At 58.3% G+C, this 25,527-nt stretch overlaps 12 protein-coding genes across 12 annotated transcripts; 4 read left to right on the top strand and 8 right to left on the bottom strand.

The window, feature by feature from the left end:
* Positions 1–170: 170 nt before the first annotated feature.
* SPBR_03589 (chloride channel, other eukaryote) lies at positions 171–3,207 on the bottom strand (the record flags this gene model as incomplete). The annotated part of the gene is made up of 2 exons (XM_040761879.1): positions 171–1,849; positions 1,932–3,207. 2 exons carry the CDS (start codon positions 3,205–3,207, stop codon positions 171–173), a joined length of 2,955 nt encoding a protein of 984 aa, XP_040622752.1.
* A 525-nt stretch (positions 3,208–3,732) lies between these two features.
* SPBR_03623 (uncharacterized protein) lies at positions 3,733–6,054 on the top strand (the record flags this gene model as incomplete). Its single annotated transcript, XM_040761913.1, has 1 exon — positions 3,733–6,054. One exon carries the CDS (start codon positions 3,733–3,735, stop codon positions 6,052–6,054), a length of 2,322 nt encoding a protein of 773 aa, XP_040622751.1.
* A 293-nt stretch (positions 6,055–6,347) lies between these two features.
* SPBR_03809 (calcineurin-binding protein) lies at positions 6,348–7,310 on the bottom strand (the record flags this gene model as incomplete). The annotated part of the gene is made up of 1 exon (XM_040762099.1): positions 6,348–7,310. One exon carries the CDS (start codon positions 7,308–7,310, stop codon positions 6,348–6,350), a length of 963 nt encoding a protein of 320 aa, XP_040622750.1.
* A 2,292-nt stretch (positions 7,311–9,602) lies between these two features.
* On the bottom strand, positions 9,603–11,180 carry SPBR_03708 (phenylalanyl-tRNA synthetase alpha chain; the record flags this gene model as incomplete). The annotated part of the gene is made up of 1 exon (XM_040761998.1): positions 9,603–11,180. The coding sequence occupies one exon, from the start codon at positions 11,178–11,180 to the stop codon at positions 9,603–9,605; it is 1,578 nt and encodes a 525-aa protein (XP_040622749.1).
* Positions 11,181–12,544: 1,364 nt separating this feature from the next.
* SPBR_03789 (solute carrier family 25 (mitochondrial dicarboxylate transporter), member 10) lies at positions 12,545–13,625 on the top strand (the record flags this gene model as incomplete). Its single annotated transcript, XM_040762079.1, has 2 exons — positions 12,545–13,461; positions 13,544–13,625. 2 exons carry the CDS (start codon positions 12,545–12,547, stop codon positions 13,623–13,625), a joined length of 999 nt encoding a protein of 332 aa, XP_040622748.1.
* Positions 13,626–14,334: 709 nt separating this feature from the next.
* On the bottom strand, positions 14,335–15,516 carry SPBR_03777 (DNA-directed RNA polymerase II subunit RPB3; the record flags this gene model as incomplete). Its single annotated transcript, XM_040762067.1, has 2 exons — positions 14,335–14,773; positions 14,885–15,516. The coding sequence occupies 2 exons, from the start codon at positions 15,514–15,516 to the stop codon at positions 14,335–14,337; spliced, it is 1,071 nt and encodes a 356-aa protein (XP_040622747.1).
* A 903-nt stretch (positions 15,517–16,419) lies between these two features.
* SPBR_03822 (molecular chaperone GrpE) lies at positions 16,420–17,319 on the top strand (the record flags this gene model as incomplete). Its single annotated transcript, XM_040762112.1, has 2 exons — positions 16,420–16,782; positions 16,861–17,319. 2 exons carry the CDS (start codon positions 16,420–16,422, stop codon positions 17,317–17,319), a joined length of 822 nt encoding a protein of 273 aa, XP_040622746.1.
* Positions 17,320–17,841: 522 nt separating this feature from the next.
* Positions 17,842–18,357, bottom strand: SPBR_03865 (uncharacterized protein; the record flags this gene model as incomplete). Its single annotated transcript, XM_040762155.1, has 1 exon — positions 17,842–18,357. The coding sequence occupies one exon, from the start codon at positions 18,355–18,357 to the stop codon at positions 17,842–17,844; it is 516 nt and encodes a 171-aa protein (XP_040622745.1).
* A 267-nt stretch (positions 18,358–18,624) lies between these two features.
* SPBR_09235 (uncharacterized protein) lies at positions 18,625–20,151 on the bottom strand (the record flags this gene model as incomplete). Its single annotated transcript, XM_040767361.1, has 4 exons — positions 18,625–18,785; positions 18,869–19,207; positions 19,294–19,621; positions 19,921–20,151. 4 exons carry the CDS (start codon positions 20,149–20,151, stop codon positions 18,625–18,627), a joined length of 1,059 nt encoding a protein of 352 aa, XP_040622744.1.
* A 526-nt stretch (positions 20,152–20,677) lies between these two features.
* SPBR_03859 (uncharacterized protein) lies at positions 20,678–21,255 on the bottom strand (the record flags this gene model as incomplete). The annotated part of the gene is made up of 2 exons (XM_040762149.1): positions 20,678–20,898; positions 20,988–21,255. The coding sequence occupies 2 exons, from the start codon at positions 21,253–21,255 to the stop codon at positions 20,678–20,680; spliced, it is 489 nt and encodes a 162-aa protein (XP_040622743.1).
* An 884-nt stretch (positions 21,256–22,139) lies between these two features.
* Positions 22,140–23,739, bottom strand: SPBR_03701 (large subunit ribosomal protein L3e; the record flags this gene model as incomplete). Its single annotated transcript, XM_040761991.1, has 6 exons — positions 22,140–22,395; positions 22,464–23,137; positions 23,214–23,370; positions 23,472–23,507; positions 23,616–23,669; positions 23,726–23,739. The coding sequence occupies 6 exons, from the start codon at positions 23,737–23,739 to the stop codon at positions 22,140–22,142; spliced, it is 1,191 nt and encodes a 396-aa protein (XP_040622742.1).
* A 574-nt stretch (positions 23,740–24,313) lies between these two features.
* On the top strand, positions 24,314–25,527 carry SPBR_03770 (replication factor C subunit 3/5; the record flags this gene model as incomplete). Its single annotated transcript, XM_040762060.1, has 3 exons — positions 24,314–24,400; positions 24,487–25,109; positions 25,179–25,527. The coding sequence occupies 3 exons, from the start codon at positions 24,314–24,316 to the stop codon at positions 25,525–25,527; spliced, it is 1,059 nt and encodes a 352-aa protein (XP_040622741.1).

Below are 25,527 nucleotides of genomic sequence, written 5' to 3'. Positions count from 1 at the left end.
TGCGCTTTTGGTCTGTTGTCTGATGTATTTGGCATTGTGCCTCTTTACGTACGTTTATATGCATGGCGCTTTGTTTTGACTGTTTTGACGCATTTTGTGTTTTGTATTTATTCTACCATGTACGGCATGCGGCTGTTTTCTATCCAATCGAGGCCAACCTCTCTGCTGCTCTATAAGATCGACTCTTGTTCTGGTCCAGGACTTAACGGGTCGTCGAGCATATCACCATCCTCGCGCAGGTGGCCCGACGCGCCAGCGACAGCACCAGCGTTTGCCATGCCGCCCGCTCCAGCGCCGGCGCCACCACCACCAGCGCCGCTGTTCCCTCTGCTCTCCCCGCCATTCCGCCCCAGCGATGCACTCCCGCGCAGGTCGTCGTCTTCGCCGCTCCGGCGCGACTCCTCGGCGCCGTTGAGCACATACCACACGTCCTTCTTGGTCAGCAGCCCCTGGAGGACGCCGCGGTCGCTGAACAGCACGTAGCGCAGACCCAGTTTCTGGAAATAGTTGACCACCAAATGCAAGCGCGAGCGCGAGGGCAGTGTCAGGGGCGTCTGGTCCATCCAGGGCCGCAGGTCGAGCGTGGTGCGCGGGTCGGCGAGCGGCTGGTGGGCGAAAAAAGCCTCGGTCTCGTCGGGCGGGAGAGAGCGCGGCGGCTGGACGGCGGCTTGCAGGGTGTAGTCGAGCTCGGCGCGCGAGATGTAGCCCAGCAAGATGGCGTCGCGCGGGTCGGAGACGATGGGGAAGCCGCGGTACGGATGGGTGTCGAGGATGCGGCGCAGACTGGCGACGGTGTGGCCGGTGGCGGTGAGCACGACCAGATCCTCGATGCGGGTCATGACCTGGGCAGCGGGCACGTCGGGGAGCTGGAACTGCATGTCCTCGCTGTTGTCGAGGAACGGGTACTCGTTGAAATGGATCCAGGCCTCGTAGATGCCGCGGCGCGAAAAGGCGTCGCCAACCCACTTGGAGAGCATGACGGCGACCATGATGGGCAGCACGTAGCTGAGCGCGCCCGTCAGCTCAAAGACGATGACGACAATGGACACGGTGACACGCGTGACGCCCGTCAGCGCAGCGGCCGCGCCGACAATGGCGTAGGTGCCCGGCGTGACGCACGACAGGTCCTGCTCGCACGACTGGAAGATGAACAGGTCGGGGTGGCTCGTCTGCCAGATCTCCATGACGATGCCGACAGCACGGCCCGTGAGGGCGCCAATAGCCATGGAGGGCAGGATGATGCCGGCCGGCAGCTGCAGGCCGAACGTAATGGCGGCCAGGAAGAACCCGAGCACGGCGGCAAAGAGCAGCAGCACAATGGTGGCGGCGGTGGCGGCGCCGGTCTTGCAGAGGCCGAAGACGTCGTCGAGCTGCGGCGAGCATTCGGCAAAGATGTTGGACACGAGCTCGGACAGCTGGGCGCGCATATAGAGGTTGGGGTAGTTGACCACGGCGGTCAGCAGGGCGACAAGGGCCACCTGGACGACGGGGCCGGGCAGCCAGCCGGCGCTGGCCTTTTTCCAGCGGGCAATCCACATGTTGGCCTTGATGAAGAGGCCGCCGTAGACGCCGCCGAGGATGCCGAGCAAGGCAAAGGGCACGATTTCAAAGGCATGCCAGCCGGTGGAGTACTTGACCTGATACAGCACGAGCTTTCCCGACCGGAAGGGGTCGAGGGCCTGCAGCACAAAGGCGGCGGTCATGGCACACACGAAGCTCTGCCACATGGTCTTGTCGGGGAAGTAATAGGAGAGGGTCTCGAGGCTGAAGAGCACGCCGCCAATGGGGGAGCCAAAGGCGACGGAGATGCCCGAGGCCGAGGCGGCCGAGAGGACTTCTCTACGGCGGGCTAAACGAGTTAGTAAACGACACAGAAAGACAGTCAAATAAAGCAACGGCAAGACGACAAGACGGCATGACAGGTTACCCACCCTCGTTGTTGTTGATGCTGGGAAACAGCTTGATAAAGAGATTTGCGCAGCAACAGGCGACATGCACGAGCGGACCCTCCTTGCCGAGCCACATGCCGGACGCCACGGCGAGACACAGGCCCAGCGACTTGGTCACAAGCGTCCAGCCGCCGAGAAAGCGGCGGATGACAAAACCACCCAGCATCGTCTTGATTTCAGGGATGCCACTGTGCTTGGCATAGATGGCGTACTCTTTGACGAGAAACGCGGCGCAGACGGCGCAGGTCACCGACAGCACGACAAAGAACAGGTACTCGAGGAACCACTTGCCGACGGCCGACGACGCCGACAGACCCACGGCGGCCGCCCAGGGCCGCCAGCCGTCGCACTTGGCGCCCTCGTCGTAGCCCATGCAGCAGAAGCCGTGGTTCAGGTAGAACGCGCCGCCGTCGGTGCCGCCCGACGCGCAGTAGCCCGTCTTGATGTCGCCCAGCCAGTCGGACGCCACGTCGATGCCGGCCGCCAGCGTGCCGGCCGCCAGGCCCGTCAGCACGAGCACGACCCAGATCTGGCCGTCGTCCAGCAGGCGGCGCACGAGGCCCAACAGACCGCTCGTGCCGGAGACCATCGCCCGCTGGCGCTGGCGTTCCTTGTTGTGCTCAAAGATCCAGTCAATGGCCGTCAGGTCTTCGTAGCCGACGCGGCGGCCGAGCCCCTCCGAGTACCAGTCGACGACGTGCGGCAGGCCGGCGCTGTTCTTGCCGTTGCTGCTGCTGACATAATTGACGTTGACATTGCTTGGCCCGCCGTCGGCGCCGCCGAACGTGCCCTGGGTCTCAAACGCCTCGTCGTTGCCCGCGCTGCCGAGGCCAATGGGCCCGTCTCGTTGGTGTCCATAGAGCGCGTGGGCCGCATGTGTGTGTGGCGAGGAGGCCGTGCCCATGCCGAACGTCGAGAGAAGCGACCGCGCCGACTGGGGCAGAAAGTTTGTCTGCTTCTGCCGCCGCTTGAACGACACGGGCCCGCCGAGCTCGGCCGCAGAAATTGTGTGCTCGTCGATGCCGTCGACGCTGTAGTCGTCATCGTTGCCAGCGTTGTTGTGCGCGTCGTGGGCGCTGCCATGAGAGTCGTCGTCGTCACCGCCGCTGTACGGCCCGCTGGGCTGGCTGACGCTGTCACCGCCGAGCAGGTCGACGCTGCCGCTGTTTTGGCGCGGCGCGGCTCGCGCTCCTGCATCACTGCCCCCACTGCCGCCGCCGCTGCCGCTCCTCCCTGCTGCTGGTATTAATGGGTTCATGGTGAGCAGCAGGAAGCGCCGTCATCGCACAGCTCCAACGGCTGTGCGAGAGGCCGAGACGCGAGAAAAGGCGCAGAAATGAGCGGGTGCAACGATGTTGACGTATCGAGATGGTAGACGGTCGGCTGGAAACAAGTGCGGTCGCAAAAACAGTCGCCAAGAGGCCGTGTCGAGGTGCTGTGGACTGTATCGCGAACGAGGGTCGTCGCAAGCTTCAAGCTGAGCTGTATGGAGGCTAGGGTCAGGAGGCTGTGGCCTTGCCCATATTACGTCGCAGGTGTTAAAGTGGGTCCAAACGTGCGCACCCCGATTTGGACATGTATTAGTCAGCCTGCATGTTATGCAAATAGGCACACGTCAACGACGGACTTACAGCCTTGCATCATGGCACCAAAAAACACTTGACTTTGTCCCGAATCCAACAGCAAGGACGTATCTCAGGCAGTTTTATTTCAGCATCGCCGTAGAAAGAGCGGCGCCATGGCCGTTGCTGCACCCAACGCGACCCCATTGACGTGACAGGCAATGGCTTCTTCCGGCGACGACGCTGCTGCATCCGATGCGGCGATGCCACTTGTTGAGCCTCAAGACAGCGCTCAGCAGACAGGCCAGGCCGACCAGGCACGACAAGCCCAGAAAACACAGACACCGCCGCCTGGCCCACAGGAAGCAGCCATCGCCAAGGTCGAGCAGCTTCTGGGGGTCAAGGACGACACCTCGCGCTTTGTCGCCCTGGCGCTGCTCAAAGCTCTCCTCGACGACCAGGTGCGAGAAGCCGGGAGAGATGGACAAGCGGGCGAAATCTGCTCGCCACGGCTCTTGAAGCTGTGGGACGCCATCCCTGTCAAGTTTCTCGACAAGCTGTTGCGCGCGGACCTCGATGCGCACTCGACGCCAACAGTACCTCGGCCCGGAAAAGGCGGTGCCGACGCTGCGCATATGCGTGATCTGGCCGTGGCCGTGCTGCACACGTTTGCCGTTCGAATTCTGCCCGACGACCGGCGTGGAGACCGACGGCTTGTCGGCCGTATCCCGCTGCTTGTGGCGTCGCTGCTCAATACGCCATCTTCAAGCGCGCCTCCGTCTGGCGCAAATGCCGGCGCAGAGTCGGCCGCCACGCTCATCCTGCAGTCCCTTGCGACACTTGTCAGCCGCCCTGAGGGTGCGGCCGTCTTCAACACGAGCGTCACCGACCTCAGCCCGCTGACCGAGCTGGCGCCCGAGCAGCCCTTGGTGCTGGAAATTCTGCTTCGCGCCTGGCTGCATGGCTTGCTGGCGGCAACCCACTCGGACGCCACGGCCGACGTCGACGCAATCACAAGCACCATCAACACGACGCTGCCCGCACTCGCCGCCGCCTTCAAAGGCACCGACGGGGTGACGCTGCTGGACTTTTTGGCCCGCTTGCTGCGCAATGCTGAAGCGTTTGCCGAGCAGCAGCAGCAGCAAAGACTTCTTCCCGCAGCAAGCACAGCCTGGGTTGCACCCACCATCGGATTCATTCGCCGCCTGGCTGCCAGCCGACCCACGGCTGCGTCTCGAGCGGCGTACACGCATGCATCCGCTGCCCTGTTACGCGCTTACCCTGCTGTGGCCTCCACCCTCTTGTTTGGCGAGGGTGAAGCCACGGAGAAGGCCGGCGGCAAGGCCTCGTTGCGCGAAGACAAACCCTTTGCCTACCTTCTCGTCAGCATGCTCCTCGTCGACCTGCGCGCCACCCTCCCGAGCCTCCTCGCCCAGCTCAACAACCAAGACTACTACCCGGCCAATGCGTCCCGCCTGGCGTCCGCCCTTGACATTCTCTCCGCCTTCATCGGTTACCTCGTGCGCAGTCTGGACGGCGACGGCGAGGAGCAGGACGAACTGCTCACCATGTCCCTGACGCCGGACAACCTGCTGCGCCTGCGCAAGTCCATGTCTGAAACGCTGTCGGTCACTGCCGAGCACCTGCGCGACCGCTGGGACGCTGCCGTCGCCGGTGCCCAAGGGCTGCACCCGGACGCGCGCACCGGGACGGACGACACGCGCACGCATTCACTGGACACGGCGGGCCTGCCGCTGGCCTGGGACGCCGCCGCGTCCGAGACGACTGTCCACCGCGACCCGCTGGTGCTGGCGGCCGTGCGCGCGCTGGCGCTCTGGCTGCGCGAGGACGACAATGACGTGCTGCGGCGCGAGGCGGCGGGCCTGACGGACATGTTTCTTGACCTGTACAGCAGCAGCGGGTCAGCGGACGCCGGCAGCCTCGATTTCCGCCGACCGGTGCTTGTCGCCTTTGAGGGCATCTCGGCCTCGACTCCCGACGGCGGCCGTGGCGGAGACGCCGCGCGTGACGACGATGCATACGAGAGGGATGCGACGGCGCTCTTTCTCGAGCATGGCGCCTGGAAAATTCTCACGGCAGATTTGGTGACCATTCTGCAGGGTCCTGCGTCTGCCGCCGACGCAGCGCGCGGCATCGAGATTGTCCGTGTCCTGCTGCCCATTGTCGAAGACGAGCGCCCGGGCACCCAAGAGGCGTGGATGGACGTTGTCACTCTTGTCGCTGCGTGGGCCGGGCCGAGCGACGATGACGACGACGACAACGACGACGGCCAGCCTTCCCATGCCGATACCGCGGTTGCTGCCACCGTGGCCGAGTGCCGCGTGGCCGTTCTCCAGCTGGTCACCGCCCTCGTCGCCAACGCACATCCGTCGGTGCGCCGCCGCTACACACACTCCATCCGTGCCGTCATTGGGCTGGCCAACCAGCTGCGACCGACTCTGGCACCGTCGCGAATCGGGTCCTCGCTGAGCACAAGTTTAGTCGAGGCGCTTGACGATGTGCATGCCACACTTGAGCAGTGATGATCGAACGGTCGAGAATATGCTTTAACCATCATGTATGAAATTCATGTAAAATATAGTACCATAGAGGACTCATGCTATGCACAAAAAAAATATGTGGCCGTACGGCAACTATGATGACCGGTAGCAGGGACGCCAAACAAAATCTGAACAGAAAAACAGATGCCCGAGGATATAAAAAAATACAAGGAGAAAATGAGAAATCAGAAAGGAAAAGGCCAATCCAAAATGTACAAAATCACAGAACGATCCAAGAAAACAAATGCAAAATAACTTTTTAAGATTGTCGCCATTTATGCATCCTGCATCAGCTCGACCGGTGGCCGGGCGGTATGGGCCATGAGAGGCTTCTGGACGGCCAGGGGTGCGGCCGACGACTGCCACGTGGCGCTGTTGAGCTCCTCGTCCGTGCTGGCGTCGGTCATGTCCTCGACGGCAATCGCGGGTAGGTCCGAGTGCGTGCTGTGCTCGGCCGGCTGGTAGATGACGAGCGTGGAGCTGCGGCTGCGGCTGCGGCCATTGCGTTTTGCGGCATGGGTCGGGCTGGCGCCGGATTCGCTTGCCGGGGACTGCATGGCCAGGTCCTCGTGCATCTTGGCGTCGCCCTCGCCGGGATGCTCGCCGGGCAGCTCGTCGGCGGCCTGGTGGTGCAGCTTGGCCAGCGCGTCCGCCAGGTCCTCGGCGTGCACCTGCCTGTTGGGTGCCCCCTCGAGGCGCATCTCCCAGTCGTGCGGCGGGCTCGGGGGCGGGCTGATAAAGAAGAGCTTGCCGGCGTCGGGCAGGGCCAGGTGGCCGGCCGCAGTGGCATCGCCCAGCGGCGTGGCCCGGCCGTAGTACACCTGGCACGCGGCGCCCATAATCCGCTCGCCTTCCCAGACGGCGCGTACGCGGGCGGCGTCCTCGGCCGAGTAAAACGAGGCCACAATGCGGCGGAACGACTTGAGGGGCGCCCAGGAGTGGATCGCGGCCGACTGGCTCACGAGATCACGGATGGTCGCGAGGTTGTCCGGGCGGAAGATGTCGGCATGCACGAGGTTGGTGAACAAAAGAGTGTTTGTGGGGAGCGGCGCGGGCGCGGCGGTGGTGGAGGTCTGTGGGGGTGCGATGCCAGAGAGGTCGAGCGTCAGGTTGGAGGAGCGTCTCGAGCGCAGAGACGAAGACGAGGCGCCGGACGGCGCGGAGGAAGAGAGTGAAGACGAGGAAGACGAGCGCGAGAGGTTGTGGCCAGCGGCCAGCGTTGGTGCTTGAGCGTCCATTTTGTGTCAAGTTGGAGCTGTGGTGGTGATAGTTGAGAGGGTGTGGTCGACAACGAAGAGGGCTTGCTGCAGGAGAGTAGATAATGCAGGGAAGGATGCAGAGATGTCGATCCGGGGTGACAGGAGGTTATATACCGGAAACGTGAGGGGAGGATGAGGAGGAGAGTGTGAGGCGTAGGAGGTAATTACGTATTCGCACTCAGTATGGCAAAAGTAGTACGGAGCCTCGGTGGACCGCTAGAGGTTGAGAGTCAAGATGTAAAGGAAGGGGCAGGGCGGGCGGCAGTGGATCGATCAGGAAGGACAGACCGACACAAAGGACCAGAGGCCCGGTGGGGGCGAATTGGGAAGGAGGCGAGCAGTGTTTTTCCCCTGGCCAGACCGCAAGAGGCAAGTGCCTAGGGCTTATCAACGCTGCGGCGCCAGAAGGCGCTAACGAGGTTCGTTGCGATAGCAGCCCACCGTATTACGCCAGTGGCTGTTTCCGTTTTGCCTGTACGATGTACGACCGCCATACTCCGTGGAACCTGCTCTTAGCTGATCTAGCCAATGAGTGGGTCCGCGACGCCCAGCCAAAGGAGGCTGAGCCTCGCTGGCATTCATTTTGCCCGCCAGAAGGGAAAAGAAGGCAAGGAAGGCTGCCGCAGTTTCCGCTGGAGCGGGCTCCGCGGGCGCTGAAACAATAGCTCACCAAGCCGCTGTCAACGGGCCAGAGAGGCCCAGTAGGCCAAGGAAAGGACCTTCAGACCAAGGTCGCGCCGAGAGGGAGAGGCAGCCACCGAATGATCTGCCATGTGGTTTCGGAGCATTGCGACGTTTTATTTTGTCTCTTCGTGTCATTTGACATTTTTCGGTCGTGTTCCACGCGGCATGAGCATTCACTGCATCTCATTGTTATTGGACGGCTGTGACTGATCGTCTCGGATGTTTTCTCTTCCTGTTGACCTCATTCTTTGTCGGTCTGCTCTTTTCTCTGTTTCAGGATTTTGGTCATTCTCCCCAGCTGCGCCTACGTTTTGGTCATTCCCCACGTCACAGGTAAACGTTCGACTCATCACGTTGGACTTTCGTTGTATTACACATGGCCGTGATGCCCGTGCCCAAGGCTGTCTCGGCCCTGTGTTGCACTTGCCTATCCTAGGCAGTAATAAAAGGCGTCCCAAGTTTCCCCCGTTCAGGCAGTTTGCGGCGCAAGAACAACTGTAAGATAAGACTTGCGGCAGGCGCGATGGGCGTTGGGATTCACACACGGCAGAACGAGTCTTGGTCGCCATAGCGCCGCTACAGCGCCCTGCCCAGCCTGAACGCAAGTAATCTTACCATATTAGCGCGCTTGGGCGCTATTCGGTCTCGACGACACAGCCTGCCATGGACAGCGCAGGCACTGCTGAATCCAGCAAGGCGGCCTCTCGGCTGCCCAATCAGGCCAGCCGCTCAGCCTCCCACGCCGCCTGTTTCGCTGGGTCGTCTATGAAATTACGTCGTTGAGGCGTCGCCAGTAACTTACAACCACGACATACCACAGACCATGCTTTCGGGACTGATTTCTAGGATATGGCAATGATATGCTTGTTTACGAAACACGATGAACGAATTAAGGATGACGGAGTACGGCCTCCTTGCTACCACCAGAGAACGAGGCTTGGCTAAGATTGCAAATTACACGATTGCCATGCTGCCTTGTCTGTATGCCTCTGCTCTGTCAGCTGTGTTGTCGAGGTTGCCGTGGCATTGTTGCTGAATGGCCTGTGCATTTGACTAATAGGATCGATCTCCTTGTCGTTCTGTGGCTGGGCCGACTCGAGATGACAACGCCTCATAGTACGAGATGCGCTATCAAATGCAAACAAAAGTCGTCTACGAAATACTTCGTACGGTCATGGACGGCGATAACCAACCGCCCGGAACATGTGGCGCCGTTGTAAAGAGCGTTTGTCTACATCAGAGCCATTCATGTCGACAGTTGCTCAAGACAAAGATGCACTGCCTCATCTGATCATAGCTGTCGGGCAAAACGCAACACCACGCTACGCCTCGCATAATACCTCACATATGTGGAGAAAGGTCCAACTGCCGGCCCAAGAACAGCGGCGTGTGTCTTTGACAAGACAGTCCTGACTTACACTGGCTCTGTCCACTTTGTCTCAGTCGTCCTCCGTATTGCCTGTATGGTGATGTAAATTGCTGCAGTAAATGGAGAGACGCTTTTTCCCGTTTTGTTTGCCCTCTTCCACATGCTTTTATCGTATCTTACAATGGCTATCGAATACAGCCAGGAGCCAGGCAAGGAAACTACCGGATCTCCACGCCCAGCCGCTGCACCAGCGCGTCCGTCACCTCGTCGTGCAGTCGGTTCGTCTCGGCGTTCGTCAGCGTCCGCTCCAGACTGCGGTAGCTGATCCGGTAGCACAGGCTCTGCTTCTTCGTCTTGGGGTGCGTAAAGTCGTCAATGAGCTTCACGTCCTCGACCACGTCGCCCGCCACGCTGCGGATCACCTCCATGACGTCGTTGCTGTGCAGGCCGGGGCTGCCCGCGCCGGCGTCGGCGGCATCTGCCTCTGCCACCCAAAAGGACACGTCCTTGTAGCATTCCGGGTACTTGGAGAACGGCACAAACTGCCGCAGCCGGTCGAGGTCCGCCGACACGCCGCGGAACTGGCTCAGGAACCGCTCGTCTTGGGACCAGAAGAGCCGAATGTCGGTGATCTGGAACAGCAGCATGGCAATGCGGTCGAGGCCGATGCCAAACGCCCATGCCATTTGCGAGGGCACACCCGCCGCGTCCAGGATCGAGTGCTTCGATATGCCGCACCCCAGCACCTCGAGCCAGTCGCCCTCGTAGTACACCTCCAGCTCCCACGACGGGCTGGTAAAGGGAAAATACGCCTCGACCCAGCGCATCCGCAGCGGCTCGTCCTCCCTTGCGGGTGTCGCGCTCTCCGATGCCGATGCCGATGCCGCATGCGACGTCTCGCTCCGCGCCGCCACCGCTGCCTTCTTGGCCCGCGTAAACACCTCCACCACCATCAGCTCCAGCGACCGCTTCAAATGCCGTCCCAGCGCCTCCACCTCGCTGGGTGAATGCTGCGCCTGGCGCGGGTTCCGCTCGTCGTGGAACGGCGGGCCCGGGTCCTCCACGGCAATCCCGTGCCGTGGCAGCGTTTCCAGGTCCGCCAGAATGGCTGCCGTCAGATCGCCGTTTTTGTCCGCGTCTGTGCGCCGGTCCCACACCCGCGCGCCCTCCATCTGGTGGAACACGGGGTAGTGCGTGCGGTCGACCTCGTCACGCCGGTACACGTCGGCACTGAGCAAGAATCCGGGGCTCGCATTGGCCCGGAACGTCTCGAGCTCGTGCGCGCTTGTATGTGTGCGCAGCAGCGTGTCCTCGTTGATGTAATACGTGTCGGAGCGGGCACGGCCGGGGTGGTCGGCTGGGAACCCGAGTGAGTCGAAGTTTTGAAACGTCGACACAACGGGGTGCAGCGAGTTGACGTAGCGGAAGGTCGGTGCTGGGAAACGAGACTCGATAATCTGCCGCGTAATGGCAACCGGGTGGTCTTCTTGCAGGTGGAGCCGGCGGGAGGCGGCCGCGACGACGTTGGCCGGCGTGTTGAACCACTTGTCAGTGTTGTATTTGTGGCCATCGATCTCGACCAAGGGTGGGGGTGCCGGCGAGGAAGAAGAGGAGGTGACCGAGGAGGACGAGGAGGACGAGGAGGACGAGGACGAGAAACGGAGTACTGTGGTGCTGACGAGGTGCGCCGATGGTGAACGGAGAAAGCACTGGCGAGTCAAGACCGGGGCAGTCGACAGGCCCCGTGCCGCTGCCAAGGCCATAGACCGAGGCATTCGTATTGCTGCGGCTGTCATTGTGTAGGGCAAAGAGGGTGCAGAAATAGTCAAACAGACACGGCCTCTCTACGTCGGCCGTTCCTGCACGCAATTCGAGACCTGTCGTGCAAATCCGAAAATGCGGGACCAACCGTCGTTCCTTCCCAAGCTCACTGGCCAATGGCAGGGTCGATTTGACGAATTCGAGGAGTGCGAACTAGCGCTGCAGACAGTGTAATGCACTGTGTTCGCTACCTGTCGTCCCGTAAGAGCCTTGCTCTCTCTCCGCTGGCGGAGCTGTCGGGGAGAGATGTGCCAGACCGGCAGCGACAAAGAAGCACTGCCGGGAAGACCCCCGAATGGACCTACTTACCAGCTCTTCAGGGACATACATACTGTAACCGCCGACTTGCATACTGTGCTTTGGAAGTAGCCGACCTAACAGAAAACTATCGGAAGCAGCGAATCGCGAAGGCTTTAAAAAAAAAAAGGCGATTGAACCCCCAAAATGCACTATGACGCTGTCATCGTTACTTTTTTTCCCCCTCGCCTTTCTCCAAAAGTGCCTCTTTCTCGTCGCATATCCTCGGCTTCATCGATAACAACCAAGGAAATAAATCGTCAAGGAACAAAGCAAACTGGGCCAATCTACTACGGAGGAAAGCTTCTTGACCAATTTGACGTACTTTCCCTCTTTCCGTTTCATTTCACTATTTCGATTCCCGGGGAAAGGCTCCTTCCTCCTGTCGAAGTTGCTCATCCTGCTCACCTCATTCCTTCCTTCCCTCTTTCCCTGGACCTTGCACCTTCCCTTATCGTACCTTCCGCCGCACCGGAGCAATCGAAGCGAGTTTAACTCCCTTCAGACTTCCCTCTCTATTTTCTATTTATTTGGGTCTCGCCTTTCATTCCTCCATCCACTGCACATCGTCTCGGCCGGCGTCCGCATCTTCGCATACAGGCTTCGGCATCACCTCCGCATTGTTTCTTTCTTGGTCTCTTGGTGTCTCCTGGTATCTGTTGGGCTCTGTCTCTGTTCTTCTTCAACGGACCAGTGCCTGCATAAACTTGACGATCCGCTGCCAATCACCTCATTGCCTTGTTTCCAATCTCCTTTTTTTTTCGTACTCTGCTTTCTTTCGCCTGACACCACTCGGCCTTGTTCTGTCATCGCCGTCCCATCCTCCTGTTTTCTGTGCCTCGACGTGTCTGTGGCTCACCCGTTCCTCTTAAGCAGCTGGACTTGAAAGCGCGGCTGGCGAGTGTCGATCTGTGAGCAAATGATTTGCTTGTGAAAGCTACACCGCCCGCGGTCGATATATGTCATCAAAAACCAGCTAGTAATTAGATGGCATAACGAAACACACCACACGCACCGCCCACTGCATATAACCCCGTCCACCATGGCGTCACACAAAACCAGCGCACCGGCTACTCCGGCCGTCAAGTCCGCTCCCTCCGTCGTATCGGCGACGGCCACCTCAAAAAAGCCGGCATCCAAGTCGATACACTACCCCTTCTGGTTCGGCGGCAGCGCCAGCAGTCTGGCCGCCTGCGTCACGCATCCCATGGACCTCGTCAAGGTCCGCCTGCAGATGCGCCACGGCGACATGCCGCGCACAATGAGCGGCACCTTTGCCCACATTGTCCGCACGGAGGGCATCCGCGGCCTGTACAGTGGCCTGTCCGCTTCGCTGCTGCGGCAGCTGACCTACTCGACCACCCGTTTCGGTCTGTACGAGGCCATCAAGGGCCGCCTGGAAGAGTACGCCGCCGGCAAGCCAGACGCCGGCCGCAAGAAAAAGAAGGCCCAGGTCTCGTTTGGCGCGCTCGTCGTCGCTGCGTCTGTGGCCGGCATGGCCGGTGGCTTTGCCGGCAACGCCGCCGACGTGCTCAACGTACGCATGCAGCACGACGCGGCCCTGCCTGTCGAGAAGCGCCGCGGCTACCGCAACGCGGTGCATGGCCTGGTGCGCCTGGCGCGTGAGGAGGGCCTGGCCAAGGGCTGGTTTCGTGGCGTGTGGCCGAACAGCATCCGCGCAGCGGCCATGACGGCGTCGCAGCTGGCCTCGTATGACAGTGCCAAGCGCGTGCTGCTGGCGACGACGCCGCTCACCGACTCACTGGCAGCGCACCTGATTGCGTCCTTCTTGGCCGGTGTGGCCGCGGCGACAGTGACGAGCCCGATCGACGTGATCAAGACGAGAGTCATGTCGTCGCACGGCGCCAAGCTGACGACGGTGCTGGGCGAGTTGTACGCGACCGAGGGCCTGCGGTGGATGTTCAAGGGCTGGGTGCCGAGCTTCATCCGTCTAGGACCGTGAGTATTATCCTGCCTCTTTGGCAATGTGCCATTTCTGAGTGTTCCATTTTCAATTCGTGTCTCCTTGCTAACGAGCCAGACACACCATCTTTACATTTGTCTTCTTGGAAGCCCACCGCAAGCTGTACCGAAAGATGAAGAGCTTGCCGGACCCGCAATAGAAACGGCCTTGCTCGTTTTCTCGCACATTTTCTGTTTGCATATTGTCTTTTTCTTGGTTATATTACGCATTCATGACTGGGCGTTTGGGTTTTTTTTGTTTTTGTTTTACATCTAAAACACTAGAAAGACGGACATTTTGGTTTTCTGTTCGTGCTTGTTTCCCCCCCTGCTTATTTCTGCACTTCTTTCATCCCCTTCTTGTCTTATTTCCTTGTGCATTTTGGATAGACAAGACATAGACGGGCGTTGTTACCCCGATAGAACGGCTTTTCCGCCTGCATGTGGACTTGGCGTTTGTTTTCAACTATTGGTTGTTGCACCTTTCGTGCAGCCATCAGCCTTGCATATTTTGGGGTAAGGAATTAATTATGTGTTATATTGGAGATATGATCTCCTTTTCTTTGGTTGAATTCTGTATTGTTGTAGGTACAACCAACTATGCAAATCAAAGAAAGCTCTCCCCTCGAAGTTTTCAGTGTATAATAGGGTGCAGGAAAGGCAAAAAAGCAACGCAAAAGCTGAGCATTATAAATACCAAAGATCCCCGTGAACGCCGCCGCCGTCTGCCCAACCAGCTGAATATGATGGTGTGGTAAAATACAAAAGAGTATCTGAAGAAAAAAAAAAAAAAAAAACTCAAAAAAAAAGCTCAGGGGCCTAGCCCCGCTTCTCATCTTTTTGTGCCCTCGCTTTTCTTTTGCTTTTGACTTAGTTCCAGCCCGACTGGCCGGCGTTGCCGTACGGGGTCTGGCCGTACGGCGTCGTGCCGCCTGCACCCCAGCCACCTTGGCCGCCGCTACCACCGCCACCGCCGCCCGCAGCATAGGGTGTGGTATAGCCCTGGTCTTGCCACGAGTCAGCTCCAGCACCGCCGTTCATGCCGTTGTACTCGGGCGACTGAGGGTTGTAGTCGTCGTTGCCGCCGAGATCGTCGTCGACGCCGCCGCCGCCTTCTGTCGCATTCAGCTCGTGGATGAGCGCGGCCAGTTTCTGCTGTAGGGCCTTGATGCCGTTCTGGACGATGGCGTCGGGCTCCATCTGGCCAGTGGACTCGATGTCGTAGTAGAAGCGGCCGGGAACTGCGTCGTAGTCGAACACCTCGCCTTCCTGGGGGGGCTCCTCGAGGCGAGCGTTCTCAGTTGGGGGCCTGGACAGCAAAGAAAACGATGTTAGGAAATGATGCAACAGATATATACAGTAGGGAGACACGGGGAAGCACGAGGAAGACGGTGCCCCCTTTCACACTGGTCACACGTACCACTCTTTTGCTGGATCTTGCTCGTACCACATATCCAGATGATGCAGCTTGTTGTGAGGGTCGTACTCGAAGCCGACGGCGGCCGTCGGGCACCACTTGGCATGCTCCTTGGCGATGCCCTTCTTCGCAATGCACGTCATCTGCAGCTCCTGGCCCTTGCGCAGCTTCGCAATCATGACACCCAGGCCGTCTGGGTCGCGGATCACGGGCGTGCCCACCCACTGGTTCGGCCGCGACGGGTCGACGACCAGGTCGCGCGCGTACACCTTCATGATCTCGTCGCTGGTGCACTTGGCGTGCAGGGTCAGCTTGATGGAGCACAACTCGCAGTACTGCTCGCAGTCGCAGTCGCGCGAGTAGACGACGTCGTCGGCATTTTTGGAATTGAGGGGCACGAGGCCCAGGCGGTGGGCAATAAACTCGTCGGCAAGCACGCTCGTGTTCTCCTCGACCTCGACAATGTCGATGGCGATGGTGGGCACCTCGGCGAGCACGATGCGGCGCACCGAGTTGGCAAAGGACAGGTCGACGTTGGTCAGCTCAAACTTGACGCGCTCGAGGTCGGCTTGAGAGATCTTGACGGCGGGGCCAAACGACTCGCCGTCGTCCATGAGCATCGCGTCGTAGTCCATGGCGGGCGACAGCTGTGTAGGAAAGGGCGAGGAGCAGGTGAGGAGGAGGTGAAGGGCGATATACGTAGGGAAAAGGGACGGGGGAAGAAGTTTTCGCCGAAAGACAGGTTCGCCGGTGACTCCTGTCGATACACGGCGAGCAAGAAACGGACGTCGGTGTCGTCGTGGGGGCGCGCAGGGCTGTCGGCGTCGTCCTTGGATTATCGTGAGGCAGAAAATGCAACGAGAGCTTTGCGCGAGGTCGATTTCAAAGAAGGCCCTAGCGGAACAGGAAATAGCCAAGGCTGGGGCATCACTGGTGGCGGTGGCGCTTGGTGCGCGCCCACGGCTTACCGCTTTCAGTGGTCCCTGTGCTATTGTTGTCAGCATAATAGGCCCTGAAGCTGGGCACGTGAGGATCCCTACAGCAGTCCAGCCGAGCAATTGTCCAATGTGCTTGCTCTCAAACCAGCCAATTAGAGGCACTCAGCAGCCGGAAACGGAGGTATTAAGTGGAGAATCTCTTTGTACCGTCTGGGCATGCAAGATTTTCAGTGTGCTCGCTCTCTGTGGAAGGAACCACCAGGCTGCATGGAAAATGGCAGGCGCAAGTGGAAGGAGAACCCGAACGTCGCAAGTAGAAGGTAGTTAAAAAATAAAATAAAAAAATAGGAAAAAAGAGCTCGTCCCCTCCACTGATTGAGAAAATTATTCGACGACGAGCTTAACCCGAGGGCGTAAAAACCAAGTTGCTACACGATCACACCAGTCCGCCTCGGCTTTACGTCCCAGGATAACAACCCGTTGCCATCTTTGTGCCGCCCGCGTCGACCTTTGCTCGCCACCATTCTCTCCCCTACCATCACCACTTTTGTCTCTCCCGAAACCACAGCGTCGAACCGCCTTTTCGACCTCACCTTCAAAATGCTTCGCCAGTTTGTTTCCGCCCCTTCCAAGGCCGCGCGCATGGCCGCCCGTGTCCCGCGCACTGCCGCCGCCACCTCTCCCTTCCTCCAGACCGCCACGCCTTTCCGCAGCGCAGCCGCCACGGCCGCCGTCCGGTCAAGACAGCCGCTGTCCGTTGCTGCCGGCCGGTGGTACAGCAGCGAGTCCGATGCCTCCAAGGCGGATGCCTCCAAGGCAGATGCCTCCACGGCTGACGCCAGCGAAGCCGCAAAGGACGGCGAGGCCGCCGGCGAGCCCGCCGGCGAGCCTTTGAGCGCCGCCGATGCCACGGCTCTGCGCAAGGACCTCGAGACCAAGACCAAGGAGGCTCTCGAGTGGAAGGTACGTTCACTCTCTCGCTCACTCTGTGATGCGTACACTCTCACCTCTCACCTACCTATGTGCTGACCATCTCGCTAGGACAAATTCCTCCGCTCCGTCGCCGACTTCCGCAACCTGCAGGAGCGCACACAGCGCGAGATCCGAGCGGCACGCGACTTTGCCATTACCGGCTTCGCCAAGGACCTCGTCGACAGCGTCGACAACCTGGACCGCGCGCTCTCGATGGTCGCCGAGTCGGCAGTGAAGACCGAGGCCGGCGCCGAGGCCGGCGCCGAGGCTGCGAACCAGGACTTTGTCAACCTGGTCGACGGCCTCAAGATGACGGAGACGGTGCTGCTGCAGACGCTCAAGAAGCACGGCCTGGAGCGCTTCAACCCCAACGGCGACAAGTTCAACCCCAACGAGCACGAAGCCACGTTCATGACGCCCATGCCCGACAAGGAGCACAACACCGTCTTCCATACGCAGCAAAAGGGCTTCCGTCTCCACGGCCGTGTTCTGCGGGCCGCCAAGGTCGGCGTTGTCAACAACAAATAAAATACGAACATACGGCCCCATGTACCGAAATGTCCATTATTCTCCCTTTTCACCCACCCTCCCTCTTGTCTCCCGTGTGACGTCCTCACGCTCACGCTTTGACGGCGTCCCCTCATATCCTCACGTATACATGCATATATTCTCGGGCATGCATCTCCCCGCCCTACCTCTACATCATCTCTCATTCATTGCTTGTTGGGTTTGCCTTCAAAATTTCCTGTCATCTGGCATAACTGGCGTTTTGGGGGGCAAGTGAAGTAAAAAATATTTTCGGCGGCGGCGAAGGCGGGGGTCCCTTGGTCTGTAACATACGATACTCTGCTCATGATATATATTCACACTATTTTTTTTTTTTGTTCTGGAACGCCCTGCAACTCCTGTTTCTTTGAATATTACATCTCGTCGGTGGTTGGCTGACACATGAGATGGAGCACATTACGAGACGTGCAACTTTTGGCTGCCTGACCGATGGCATGGGCACAATGCTTTATCACGCGTCGAAGGGGGTCCCGCTCCCTTCCATCACACGACGTCTGCGACGCCCATCCGAGCGAGCTGCGCTGCGAGGACCTTGGAGAGCTCGCTCGCGTCGGCCACGTCATAGTCCCTGCACAGACGCTCCAGCCGGGCCTCGCCATCACGCAGACGCCGAGTGAGAACTGTCTGCAACTCCCGCCCCTGTGCCAGCTGGGCCTCTGTCTCGCTCACTGTGGTTCGCACGCTCTGGAGGTGCTCGTTGATGCCACGTACCACGCGATCACGGCGACGGCGCAACTTCTGCACCGTGCGCTCGGACTGACACTGCTGGCGGTAGTGTTCCTTTGCTTCGTTGAGTTGGCGTGCCAGTTCGGCTGCCCGACAGACCGCAAGCTGGTGCTCAATGTTGGCGAGGCACCGCGCCTGTTCCGTGATGGCCGCCTGCGCCTTTTCGTTGGCAGCAACGAGGATGGCATTGGCCGCTTGCCCGTTTTGGATGGTGCGCCAGCTGTCGCGGAAGGTCTGCAGGAGAGCTCGCTCGGTTTCGAGTCCGGCGGCCATTCTATTCGGTCCCCAGCTGCAGAAAGATCCAGCTGGAGCAGTCGGTGGCCTTCTTCTATGGCAGTGGTCGACATCCAGAGATGTCAAAGTTCCGGTAGCGGGATCAAAGCGGCAGCCATGCACGGCTTCATTGACTTCGGACTACATTCAAAGTGGAGCATGTCAGGGCGTGTCAGCAGTGTACCAACAAAAGTCCAGCAAACAATACAAGTACGAACCCAAGTAAATGTCTTGGTTCTGCCCGTTCCCTTCCCAGCACCGTTCGAGCTACATGGTCTCGGGCCTGGTGTTATTGACAATTCGGAGCTCGACGAAGAGAATGGTGCTGATGACGGTGACGCGGATGGTGCTGAGCCACCAGCTCTGTTTTTTTGCACCCCGCCGTACAAACGAGATCGCAGTTCTTGACAGTCCCATGGTGCCATCCGCTGGAACAGCCCAGGCATGCCGGTTCCTCGAGGCGGTAGTTGCTGCTCGCCTTGCCCCTCTTGGAGCAGGAGCAAGTAGAGACCGGCTCGCTCCGGCGTGACTCCTGGTGGTGACCATAAAATGGAGCTGACGGGTCCGGCCTCAATGCGGTATACAGGGCTCAGCTCTTCTCCCGTGTGGATGTCAAACTGCCGCCGGTGGCAATATGGCACGACGTTGTTGCAGTGCTTTGCATCCATGGACACGTCTAGGATCTTGTCCTGCGGGGTGAGTGGCCGAAGAGACGCTTCGGCTGACGCAGATTGGCGGAGAGTGTCGACATCGTCGAGTGTGCAGCCAGCAGCAAGAGCCCGGAAGATGGCTGGTGATATGCGAACTTCGGCGGGATCCCCATCGTCATCGGAAACGTACGCATCTTCTTCTGTAGTTCGATTTGAGTTGTTAGTCGTGTCTTTCGAGTTTGGCGTCCGCCCGCATTTGACAGTCATGGTATGGCAGATTCCATACCGTCAGATTCGAAAGGTCCAATTGCCTTGGTCCATCCTTCGTCCAGCATGGCGTGGTCCAGCAGGTGGTCAGTGATGTCATCCCCGTTGTTATCGCCATCAAATTGCCCTACGATGCAGTCTTCGGAGAGTCTTTGAGTCCCCTGTGACAGCAACGGTGAGACAATTGGCTGATCGAAGTAGAAGACCGTCTGGCGTCCGAAATCGTCGTCGTCATTGATGTCGAACGAAAATGGCCGGGGCTTGTACGCTGCCTTGTCGTGGATGCAATCGCGGATGATCGCATCATTGACTTCGTTTAGGAGCCTGCCACTATTGTAAGTTTCCTGCTGCATATCAGACGCCCAGAAAGAGAGAATTCAGTCTTCCAAAAATGTGGACTAAACTTGACTTCATCGCGCCCGGCCAGCCTGAACGGGTCATCTACCGTCTCTTGTTCAGAGCCACCTCCGTTGCACTTCTGGGATTTAATAAAACAGCCGAATAACGGGCTTGGCTCAACGTCGCGCGGCCCACGCATGGCTTTGTATGCTCTCATGAATGGCATTGTGATCTTCATTTTTGGGAGGACTGTCTCCGGTGCAGCAAGTGATGGCGACACTGCCGACGAGGCAGAGAGCGGAGACACAGGCTGGTGCCAGCCAATGCTGTTGTCACCGTTTTCGCCCACGTCGTCCGTGTCTTCGGGGCCGACTACTTCTTCGGTACGAGCGAGCTCATCGTCGTTTCTGTCGTCTTCGCCACCTCCTACAAAGCTGAAAGGCAGCGTTGGGCTATCGTTAAAGGCAACACTCACATCCGAGATGCTGCTGTTGCTGCGGGCGTCCTGCCCGCTGCTTTGTTCGTCTTGCTCGTTCATTGTATCGTATTGTTCCTTTCGCTGGGGTATAAAGGTGCTCGTAAAGATATTGTGGTAATAATATATATTTGTGCACGAGGCGGTCAAAAAAAAAGTTCACGCCCTTCTCGTCGCGCGTATGTGACGCGCGGATATTTTTGTTGGGGGTTTCATCCGATGTCGTAGGGCTACTTGGAGTATCTGAGCATGTTAGCCAAAGTATTCCGTCTTTAGTCACGAGGCGTGGCTCCATATTCGAGCTATCCTGGAACAAAAACTAGCAGAAACAATCGACAGGCCGTCAATGGAGAGGCAGCTCTGTGTAACCTCAGCAACACAAGGGGCTTCCTCCATAGCACGTCGCATTTCTTGTCGATACCTTGACAATAGGACACGAGGACGCAGGGAAAACAATTCGATGTGAATGATACTGTCGACTTATTCGTTAACTGCAGCTAAGCATGTCTCTTTGGCACTTTTCACCCGTCAATAATTGCGTCGATCTTCGTCCCCTTCTTCGTGATGACATTTGGCTCGAGGATGCCCTCTAGCTCTCAACCGCCTTGGCCTTGTAGCCCAGGAGATTGCCGTCAAGATGCGACACCAGCCAGTACTCAACCCGCACCGAATCGATCTGCACACGGTACACGCGAACGTCATTGCCCCTGGACTCAACCCGAAGTTCGTCAATCAGAGGCTTGTATTGGCCCCGGGAATCCCAGTCCACAGGGTCGAGGATCGTGATACTGTCGGCGGGCTTGTTGAGCCCTGTGATGCCGACAAACTCATCTTTACTCACATGTCAGCAAGTGGCTTTCAAAGTAGGCGAGATCGGACGATTGGATTCGTGTGCTTACCCTCTGTAGGGAGGCTGCTCGCCTCGCCAATGCCGTAACTCACCGGCACCCAAGGCTCGTCCGAATCACTAACGTAGAAACGATCCCTGGCGGCCGTGACGAGTCTCTGCGGGACCTCCGTCTGGCTTACGCCAGGGTGATTTCCATTCAGGCCGTTCGCGCCGTTCGCACCCCTTGCATGGGCTCCGTTTGTGCGGTCGGCGCGACCGCCACTCGGATCTTCATTGGCCTTATCAAGGAAAGCCGCATAGGCGTCGTCCGAGGACATGATGCTGGTCGTGGAGAACCGGAAAGCTTGGAGTTTTGTTCGTTGTTGTGTCGATGTACGTCCGGGAGCCGATTTGTAGATGTGCCTCTGTTCCTTTGGTGTGCAGCGATGTGGTGTCTGTAAAATCACAAAAGGGGCGCGTCTGCCGCTGTGTGTGTAGTTTGTCGTGGCACGGGCGACGAAGGTGACAAGTCGGGGGGCCGCCAGCTTTAAGTATTGTTTTGGGTCATAAGGGTTACGTGGTGATTACGATTGGCTTAGATGAAGAATAGAGGAAAGAGGCAATTGGACAGGGCAGGTAGGTGCGATCAAAGTGTGCGGGCAGCTTGCTCTATCGTCCTTGCCCTGAAAGCTTGGATTGGAGGGGCAATTTTCGCGATTTGGGGAAGGAAGTCATGACGCAACAAAGCCTTCCTTCCCGCTGGGGCCCACACAACACTATCGGCGCTGCAAAGAAGGCACGACACAGCATGTCTCACAAGTATTTAACATTACTCTACGGTATGGACGTCATTCAAGGCACACAGTGGCACAGACGAAGGCGTATTTTGGAATATCTTTCAATTTTTTTGCTCATATTGATAAGTTTTAACGCCCCCGATTCACGCGGCGTCGACCGTCAGGCGTATCCCAAATGGATGAAGAGGTGTATGGCGGCATGGCCAGTCCGCCCCGCGCGACATTTTTGGTTCTTGGGAAGAACAGCTCCCAAAGCGTTCGCCCAACAAGCAAAAACAACAGTTACATGAAGAAACATGAAATAAATAGCGCAAAGCCCATCCCGATTTTCCTGTCCGCTGCTTTTAAATCGTCTGTCCATTGTACACAAGCCCGAACCAGCACCCAAACTCTTCCGCAACTTACACCATTTCTGGTGAAACTGCTTATGAGCTGGCGACAAGGTCCTTCTTGAGGGTGCCTTGGACCTGCTGCTTCTCCGCCGGCGTCTGGAAGGCACCGTGACCGAACTCGGACGAGGTGTCGATCCACTTGAGGCTGACCTTCTCGAGGGCTTTTCTGGAGGTGTGCGTGAACAGCGACTTGCGGAGGGTAACGACACGCTTCTTGATACCGGGGATAGAACCCTTGACCATGACGAAGTCGTTGTTGATCTCGCCGTAGCGGACGAAACCACCGAGGCTGCAACCGAGTTAGTAACATTGTACGAAGAGAGCTAATTAGACATAAACTGAGGAGTCCAAACATACGGAGTGATGGTCTTCTTGGTGACATCGACCTCGGTGGAGGCGTTGTCGTCGGCACCGCCCTTGCCAACACGGTAGATCTTGTGGTTGACCGAGGTACGGTGGTGGTAACCGTCCTGACCAGCACGGGCAACGGTCCACTGGACGTGGGCCGGGTGCCAGGCACCGATACAGGCAACCTTGCGCAGACCCTTGTGAGTCTTGCGAGGCAGCTTCTTGGTGCCCCAGCGGGCGGTGACACCGGTGAAACCGTGGCCCTTGGTGACGGCAATGACGTCGATGACCTCGTCCTGCTCGAAGATGGTGTCGACAGACACGGGCTTCTCGAACAGACCCTGGCCGAACTCGACCTTGTCGGCGACGGAGCCGCCGTTGATCTGGATCTCCATCAGGTGGGCCTTCTTCTGCTTCAGGGGCGTCTTGCGGATCTGGGTGTGGGCCAGGACACGGACGACCGTGCAGTATTTGCGGATGCGCTCCAGCTCGCGGGCGATCGAGGCACCCTTGCTCTCGGAGTGCTTCTTGGCGTACTTGGTGAAAGCCTTCTTCTTGCTCTTGTACCAGTTCTTGTAGAACCGGCGCTTCAGCTCGTCACCCAGATGCTCAGCCCACACAGTGGTAAGCGACCGCAGGCCGCGGGGGGTCTCGATGTACCCAACAAGGCCCACGACGATCATCTGCATAAAAAGATGTTAGCCATTGGCGCATTTCCAAAGCAAGTTGCAAATGCCAAGCGGGCTGCGTCGTACGCACAGGCGGGGTATCAATAATTGTCACAGCTTCCACCACCTCCTTCTTGTGCGCCTTGGCACCCGGACGGTCGAGGTCGCGAACGATCGTGGTCATACCGGCCTTGTAGCCGAGCGAGGCGGTCAGGTGGACCGGCTTCTTCGGGTCATCCTTGGGGAAGCTTGAGAAAAACCGTTAGCATTTTGTCTCGGTCGTAAAAACCATCTTGTGGCCGTTCTGCTTCACGGGGCCATCTCGGGGATCCTCCAGGTAGCCACTTACGACTTGACGCGACCACGGTGGCTGGCACTCCGCTTCCTGAAAAATTGTTAGTCCAAGGCGTCCATTTTCAGTCGATAGTTCGGGTCCACGACAGGGAATCGCGCTTTATCGAGGAAGACGGTTTCGAAGAGAGGGAGATCGTACCGGGGAAGGTAAGCGAGCGAACCGTGGCGAGGAGCCTCGTACTTGCGGTGAGACCTGGAGAACTTCTGTCAGCGAATGTCGTGTGTTGCGGAAGGCGATCCGGCGGCGACGCCGAGGCCGGCATTGTCGCAATTCCAGAAGTAAAGGGCACAGTAATTCATGAGGAGATGATTGCTGTTGTACAAAGAGTCGTAACTCACATTTTGTCGACAAAGGGTGGGCGGTGATGTTGTTGAGGTTGTCGAAAGTGGTGTCGATGTCGAGAGGGGAGAGGAAGATTTCAGAGGGAAGGGAAAAGTTCGACTATCAAAAAAAAACTAGTTCACTAAACAGGACAAGCGGGACAATTTTCTGTGCTGAGCAGCCCTAACTCATCACGTGCGCAGCTGGGCGTGACTTTTTCAAATTAGGGTGGAAAAAAAATGCTTCGGAGTAAAGTCCTTCACGTGACTAATGCTGTAAGTACCACGTGATAGGTATCGTGCCGTGCACGGACCATGAGCGCGTTAAGTGGAAATGCCTACCTGACCGCGACGCGTCGTGCTTTTCACGATATGCCACCGTCACTCCGTCTTCCATCGCACATCACCACTTTCGCGGCTCATTTTTGCTTTTCTTCGTATTTTGTCACCGACTGCGACCGTTGCGGAGTTGTAAACCGATACTCCACACCAAGAAAACATCTCACCACACTCACAATGGCTCTCATTGTCGACAAGCATCGGCCTCGCTCACTCGATGCCCTCACCTACCACCCTGAACTCACAGACCGGTTACGGTCCCTAGTATGCACCCGGCCGAGAAGGAGTGAGGATTGGAGCGTCTCTCTGGATATGTATGACTGACTGTGCTGTTCTTTCTTACGCAACAGGCACAAAGCGGCGACTTCCCACATTTACTAGTTTACGGCCCATCCGGAGCCGGCAAGAAGACACGCATTGTGTCTACCCTGAAGGAGTTGTACGGGCCCGGCGTGGAGAAGATCAAAATCGATGCCCGCGTATTCCAGACAACCAGCAACCGCAAGCTCGAGTTCAACATTGTCGCCTCTGTGTACCATCTTGAAATCACGCCGTCGGATGTGGGCAACTATGACCGAGTCGTGGTGCAGGATCTACTGAAGGAGGTGGCACAGACGCAGCAGGTCGACCAGTCAGCAAAGCAGCGCTTCAAGGTCGTTGTAATCAACGAGGCCGACCACCTGACACGCGATGCGCAGGCCGCTCTTCGCCGGACGATGGAGAAATACTCGCCCAACCTGCGCCTCATCCTCCTGGCGACATCGACCGCCAACATCATCGCGCCCATCCGGTCCCGTACACTGCTGGTCCGTGTGGCCGCACCAACACACGAGGAGATTTGTAACGTGTTGGCGGCATCGGGCAAGCGCGAGAACTGGCCTGTGCTGAACGGCTTGCACCAGCGGATTGCCGAGTCCAGTGGGCGCAATCTGCGGCGAGCGTTGCTTATGTATGAGGCGGTTCACGCGCAAAAGTAAGCTCTGTCTGCTGCATGAATCCGTGTACTGTGTTCGGCATCCGGCTAACAACAACATTTTTGCAGTGAGAAAATCACAGACAACACACCAATCCCGCCGCCCGACTGGGAGGCACTCATTGGCCACATTGCCAAGGAGATTATGGACGAGCACACCCCACAGCGCATCCTGCAAGTTCGGGCGAAGCTCTACGATCTGCTGACACACTGTATCCCGCCAACGACCATCCTGCGGACGTTGACGTTCAAACTGGTGGCGCTGATCGACGACGACCTGAAGCCCGAGGTGATCAGGTGGTCGGCGTTCTATGAGCACCGCATCAAGACGGGCACCAAGGTGATCTTCCACCTCGAGGCGTTTGTTGCCAAGTTCATGCGGATATTCGAGATGTATCTCATGAGCATGGACATGTGA

The sequence above is a fragment of the Sporothrix brasiliensis genome (assembly GCF_000820605.1).
Source record: "Sporothrix brasiliensis 5110 chromosome Unknown Cont14, whole genome shotgun sequence".
In the NCBI taxonomy this organism is placed as follows: domain Eukaryota; kingdom Fungi; phylum Ascomycota; class Sordariomycetes; order Ophiostomatales; family Ophiostomataceae; genus Sporothrix; species Sporothrix brasiliensis.
Note: the sequence above shows the minus strand (reverse complement) of the source record. Positions and strands in the feature narration are given on the sequence as shown.